This window comes from Nematolebias whitei, chromosome 15, assembly GCF_014905685.2.
Source record: "Nematolebias whitei isolate Nwh7 chromosome 15, NemWhi1, whole genome shotgun sequence".
Lineage (NCBI taxonomy): Eukaryota > Metazoa > Chordata > Actinopteri > Cyprinodontiformes > Rivulidae > Nematolebias > Nematolebias whitei.
Window position 1 is genome coordinate 36,961,928 of NC_056512.1, and position 6,106 is coordinate 36,968,033.

Below are 6,106 nucleotides of genomic sequence, written 5' to 3' on the forward strand. Positions count from 1 at the left end.
CTCAAGATATACATATTTATCGCTTTTTTAATGGTTGGGCGATCACCGGGATCTACACTGTTTCCTTAGGATATATTGGCTTCTTTAGACAATTGTCAGTGTTTGGCTGTAAAAGAGCTTGTAAGGTGCACATGCACCATTTTTGCAAATAAATTAAAGTTTGTGTTTGGGCTGTTAGGGGAACAGCTGACTGGTTTGGGGTTAGTAAAGATGGCGACACCACCCAGAAATGGCAGAGAAAAAGCTTGCGACACTGCAGCCTGCGCTACGGGAAACTGAAACCACAGGTGATCCGAGAAATGGATCTGCCAAGCCAGGACAACATCTCCCTGACCAGCACTGAGACCCCGCCACCCCTCTATGTGCCCTCTTCACAACATGGCATGCAAAAGGTAAATTGAGAGGGTTTGCATTACTAAAGAAATGTTAAATTCTTGTATTTTTACTTAAAACAGAGTATTTTACTATGACTAAACCTGATGTTTTGAACACATCAACATCATGCTCTTTGTTGAATATCTAAAGTAAATTATTTCTGTCAGTTTGTAATAAAAGCTGGTTTTGCGTTCCAGATTGTGGACCCGTTGGCGCGTGGAAGAGCCTTTCGAATGGTGGAGGAAGTAGACGGTTACAGCGTGCCTCAGACCCCCATCACTCCTGGAGCTGCATCACTTTGCTCCTTCACCAGCTCCCGCTCAGGTCTCAACCGACTGCCTCGCCGGCGTAAGAGAGAATCGGTGGCAAAGATGAGCTTCAGGGCTGCCGCTGCGTTAGTCAAGGTAAATGAGCGGATACAATTAAACAAGATCAACTAGGTCTCATTATCAATTTGATTTTTTTTCCCCCATTTTTTAACAACTTTGTATTTGTGTGCACATGCTTGTTTTATATCTTTCAGGGTCGCTCATTCCGAGAGAGCACTCTAAAACAGGCTCAGAGGCGAAGCTTCACTCCTGCCAGCTTCATGGAGGAAGACATGGTTGACTTTCCCGATGAACTGGACACGTCTTTCTTTGCCAGAGTAAGACCGGAAAAGACAGTTTTGTTAGAAACATCTAAAAGTTAAGAGGCATATCAGCCAGAAATAGCAACATAGGCATTAGATAAAGGACTTTCAATGCCTTAAAGCCTACCTGCAACATAGTCTGGTTGTGTCACTGCACAATCTGTTCCGGGACTAGAAAAAAAAAAATCTGTTCCGGTACCAAAAACACGATCTGTTCTGTGCGCCCATATTCTGGGCACAGGAGTGGTGCGCCCAGAATTTTCCCATCTCTTGTCATGAAGAGGAGCTAACTGTGCATGTATAATTTTTAACGAGAGTCTATGGGCAAAGCTTCTTTCGCCCCCAAAGTGGGAATACGTCATCAGAGACAACGTTTTTGAAAGAAACAACTTAAACTCATCATTAACTATAAAATATTTATCTTACACAGCTAAAAATATATACTCTATATTTCAAAATATTTTTATTTTATTATTTCATTTTATTTACTTTTTCTGTCTTCAAGGTAATATGGTGAGTGGTTTGAGTGGTGGGGCGGCGCCCTACTGCCCCCTATTGACCAGCTGCCACTGATAATCAGTGAATGAATCTAATTTTAAAAATCCAACAGATTAATCATGCTTGCAGCTCTCTTTCCCTTTTTGTGTTTTAGGATATCCTGCTGCAAGAGGAATTGTCTACATATGTCGATGAGGTGTTTGAGTCGCCATCTGAGATGGCCATCAAAGAGACAGACTCCAGCTCCAAGAAAGATGAAAAAGAGCTGACGGGCAGCGCCTTAGATAAGACTGAGCTGGAGAGAAGTCACCTCATGCTGTGAGTTACTGTAGGCAAATTGTTAATGGAGCTGTGATACCAGATCTGAGAGTTTCACATCAAAACATTTCTTGTCAAGTTGAAAATTGTCTCATTATCTGGTGAAATTAAAGTTGAAATACAAAAGCTCTGAAGTACCATATAACAACTCACTTGATGAATTAAAAAAACTTTAAAAAGCTTTCTTTGTATTCCTTACACTCAGCCATTTTTTAAAAACGATCTTTTTCTTTGGTTGCCTGTTATATAGACCCCTAGAAAGAGGATGGCGTAAAGCCAAAGAAGGAACCCCAGCACCACCAAAGGTGCCCTTGCGTCAGGAGGTGGTGAGTGTTCACGGACAGCGGCGTGGACAGCGCATTGTTGTACCCGTCAAGAAGCTTTTTGCTCGTGAGAAGAGGCCTTACGGGTTGGGCATGGTAGGAAAGCTCACAAATCGCACTTACCGGAAGCGAATAGACAGTTACGTCAAGAGGCAGATTGAGGATATGGATGACCACAGGTACTGCAACTCCCCTCAAGTCTATTCCAGTAAATAATGGGGTGCAAGTCATTTAAAAATGTGTTTTGTTTGCCTCTTTTAGGCCGTTTTTTACATACTGGATCACCTTTGTCCATTTACTCATCACTATACTGGCTGTGTGCATCTATGGAATAGCTCCAGTTGGCTTTTCTCAACATGAAACTGTTGATTCTGTGAGCGACGAACATTTTTATTCACAGCTTGTCATAATTTCACTTCACCTACAAGTGTTTTTAATACAGATTTGTGCTTTTCATTTTATTTTGTGTATAGGTTTTAAGAAACAAAGGTGTCTATGAAAATGTTAAGTTTGTACAGCAGGAGAACTTTTGGATCGGGCCTAGTTCAGTAAGTACCCATTCAACTCTTTGTTTGCGAATAGTTGAAGCATATGTAAAGGCTCAGTTTTATTTTTCTTATCCGCCATTCTATCTAAATGTTTTTAGGAAGCCCTGATCCATTTAGGGGCCAAATATTCTCCATGCATGCGACAAGATGGGCAGGTGCATGATCTTATCAGGGAAAAGAGAGCTATTGAACGCAACTCGGCTTGCTGTGTTCGGAACGATCGTTCTGGCTGTGTCCAAACATCAGAGAAGGAATGCTCGGTCTGTAGTTCATGTCACTGAACCCTCATTATTCATCTCCAAGAAGAAGCTGTGGGCATTTCTGATCTTTGATGTTTGTGTTTGTGTAGAGTACTTTAGCTGTGTGGGTGAAGTGGCCCAGGGATCCCAGCACTCCCAAGTTAAATGGTAAAGACAGACAGTATGGCTCAGTGTGTCATCAGGATCCCAGGTAAGACCCACAATTAAGTTTTACAGCATTACTATTGCAGTACATTAGTTAAACTTTATGATTTAACTTCTATACGTCTTGCTTTCAGGATATGTCTGGAGCCTGCTTCAGTGTCGCCTCATGAATGGCCTGATGACATCACAAAGTGGCCGGTGAGTACAGTACTTGCCGCCGTATAAGTCGCATCAGTCCAAAAATGTCTAATAAAGTGGAAAAAACTTAAATAAGTCACTTTGCCATATAAATTGCATCTATTGTGTCACTGCTGATGCATAGCATTTGTTATGCATCAATGCGGCGCTGATCACCCGGTAATGTGGGCCAAATGTGCCAAAAATTGATTGGCTGCTGAATGGCGGCCGCAGAAGTGTGCGCAGGAGGACTTTAACAATAATTTAACAAGATTAACACTTAAAAACAATTATTTCTTTGCTCGACATTATAGCAAAGGTGTGTCTCAGTCTAACTTTTCCTTATTAAATGCTCTATATTGGTCAAATCAGCTGCATTTCAAAATCGATTTGTGGCTGCTGGAGCACACAGAGGGAGGACTTGCTGTGCATTTCTTCGAAATTGAACAAGATAAACACCTAAAAACATTTATTTGTTTGCTTGACACTATAGTAAAGGTGTGTCTCAGTTGAACTTTTCCTTAATAAATGCACTTTAATGGTCTAATCAGCTGCATTTTGCCTGGATGGCGCAGCCAAATGCATCTGATTTGACGTTTGCTCCAGGAGTTGCGGAGCGAGACGAAGGTGGCTTGGTATGGCAAGCAAAGTGTCTCACTAATAGCCACTTTTACCTATTAATGAGACACTTGGCTTGCCATATTAGTCGAGCACTATCTAGCAGGTAAAAATGGTAGTGTTCAATATTTTCCATGTCAGAATGAATAAAATCGTCAGATCTCAGCCAAAAATTGGATTATAAATATGGGGATAAAACGTATATTAGTCGCTTCGGTGTATAAGTCACAGGACTTGCAAATGTATGCAAAAAGGTGTGACTTATACAGTGAAAAATACGGTAATTATGATCTTGTGAATCGTTTGGAAACGAAGAACAAAATTAGAGTTCGGAAAAGATTTATCAGGCTGCTAGAAAGTAAAAATAAAAATATTTCACTTATGGTTTGATTGTATTCAGTACAGCACTTTGTAGTTTAAATAAAGAACAGCAGTAAATGCACAGAAAATACATTTATTACTGTTCAGAAAGTTCTCTTTCTGTTGGGAAGGACTTACCATACAATAGTAAATACAAATAATAATAATAATAATAATAGGTTAAATTTTGTTTACTTTGATTGCAAATAGTCTAATTAGCCCTCATGAGCATTATTGCACAACTATTAACCTAAAATTTTTATAATCTGACGATCCGAATTGGAAAATGTGTCATAGTTTATCTCAAATTGAGCATAAAGAGTATTTTTCTGTTTGTTTATTTGCACCTACAGGTTAGTTGTTAAAAATGATAATCATACATTAGGTTTGGAATATTAAGTGCTTTTTGTTTTTCAGATTTGTACCAGGTACAACACAGGGAACCACACCAACCTGCCTCACATAGACTGCACCATCACAGGCCGACCCTGCTGCATCGGAACCAAAGGGAGGTCAGGAACCTTCTTCAGCTTTACAGAACTATTCAAAGTGAACTGATCGCAGACGAGATAAGTGAACAGTTTTTACTAACCAACTGTGTAATTCTTTCAAGGTGTGAAATCACATCCAGGGAATATTGTGACTTCATGAAGGGCTACTTTCACGAGGAGGCAACTCTTTGCTCTCAAGTAAGCAGCTCCCTCAGCGGTTCATATTTTAATGATGAAATAAACGTAACCGATTAATCCAGTTTTTCTTTGCAGAAATCAGATTTTTGATTGTTCAAATAGCACGTTCCATGTCTACGTTGCTACATGTTCACAAGTTTAGTCTTTTCTCAGGTGCCCTGCATGGATGATGTGTGTGGACTGTTGCCTTTCCTCAACCCTGCGATTCCAGATCAGTTTTACAGGCTCTGGCTCTCTCTCTTCTTGCATGCTGGGTAAGTCATTAGTGCCAAAGATCTTTGGCAGAATCTTTTCAAACCCTTTTGTTTGTCTTTAAACTTTCTGAGTGGAAAAAAAAAACCTAAAGAAATTGAATTTCTTGCAAAAATGCAGTGTGAATGCTTATTGCTGAAGAACTTGCTGATAAAAAAAGCTGAGAGTAGCTAAAACATTCTGAAATGAAGCTGAATGGAAGAACAAGCCCAAGTTAGAAGAAGAAAGTAGAAAGAACACATATTTGCTGAATTAGGTTAAAGTAGAAATTAGCACAAAAATTAGGAATTAGGTAAAAAGCTGAAATTGGCAAAAAAAAAAAAAAGGAAAAAAAAGCTGCAAAGTAGCTGAAAAGGCAGAAAGAAGCTTAAACTACCAGAAGAAAGTGAAATGACCTGAAATGAGCTAAAAACATGTGGAATTAGCTGAAAAAGCTAAATTTAGCACAAAACAATTAAATGTAGCTGAAATAGCAGAAAAAAGCTGAAAGGAGTGTAACTTCTGATTCTGATTCTGACAAGCTGAAATTAGTAGAATGAAGAAGAAAGTAGCAGAAGTTACCACAAAAACCGTGAATTTATCTGAAAACAGCTGAAATTAGCTAAAAAAGTTTGAACAAGCTTAAAGTAGCAGAAAAAAGCAAAAAGAACATGTTTGCCCAATTAGGCTGAAAGAAGCAGAAATGAGCGCAAAAAAAGGTAAATTGTTTGAAAAAAGATGTAATTAGTAAAAAACAAACAAACAAAAAAAAACAGCTGAAAAGTAGCAAAAAAAAGGCTAAAAAAAGCTGAAATTACAAGAAGCAAATTTTTGCTGAATTAGGCTGAAAAAAAGTTGAAATGAGCACAAAAAATGTGGAAATGGCTGAAAAAGCTTAAATTAGCATCAAACGGCTATATAGTAGCTGAAATAG

At 39.0% G+C, this 6,106-nt stretch overlaps 1 protein-coding gene across 1 annotated transcript in view; it reads left to right on the top strand.

Moving 5' to 3' along the window:
- Positions 1-5,292, top strand: part of LOC119421774 (inactive rhomboid protein 1) — a 952,927-nt gene extending 947,635 nt beyond the window's left edge. Inside the window, exons 5-17 of the mRNA XM_037689133.1 lie at positions 179-392; positions 573-779; positions 899-1,021; positions 1,659-1,822; positions 2,073-2,324; positions 2,407-2,518; positions 2,619-2,693; positions 2,792-2,953; positions 3,043-3,143; positions 3,232-3,295; positions 4,670-4,764; positions 4,866-4,941; positions 5,095-5,292. Of these exons, the coding sequence (XP_037545061.1) occupies positions 179-392; positions 573-779; positions 899-1,021; positions 1,659-1,822; positions 2,073-2,324; positions 2,407-2,518; positions 2,619-2,693; positions 2,792-2,953; positions 3,043-3,143; positions 3,232-3,295; positions 4,670-4,764; positions 4,866-4,941; positions 5,095-5,199 (1,750 nt within the window). The 3' untranslated portion in view covers positions 5,200-5,292. The remainder of the gene's footprint in view (positions 1-178; positions 393-572; positions 780-898; positions 1,022-1,658; positions 1,823-2,072; positions 2,325-2,406; positions 2,519-2,618; positions 2,694-2,791; positions 2,954-3,042; positions 3,144-3,231; positions 3,296-4,669; positions 4,765-4,865; positions 4,942-5,094) is intronic.
- The last annotated feature ends 814 nt before the right edge of the window (positions 5,293-6,106 follow it).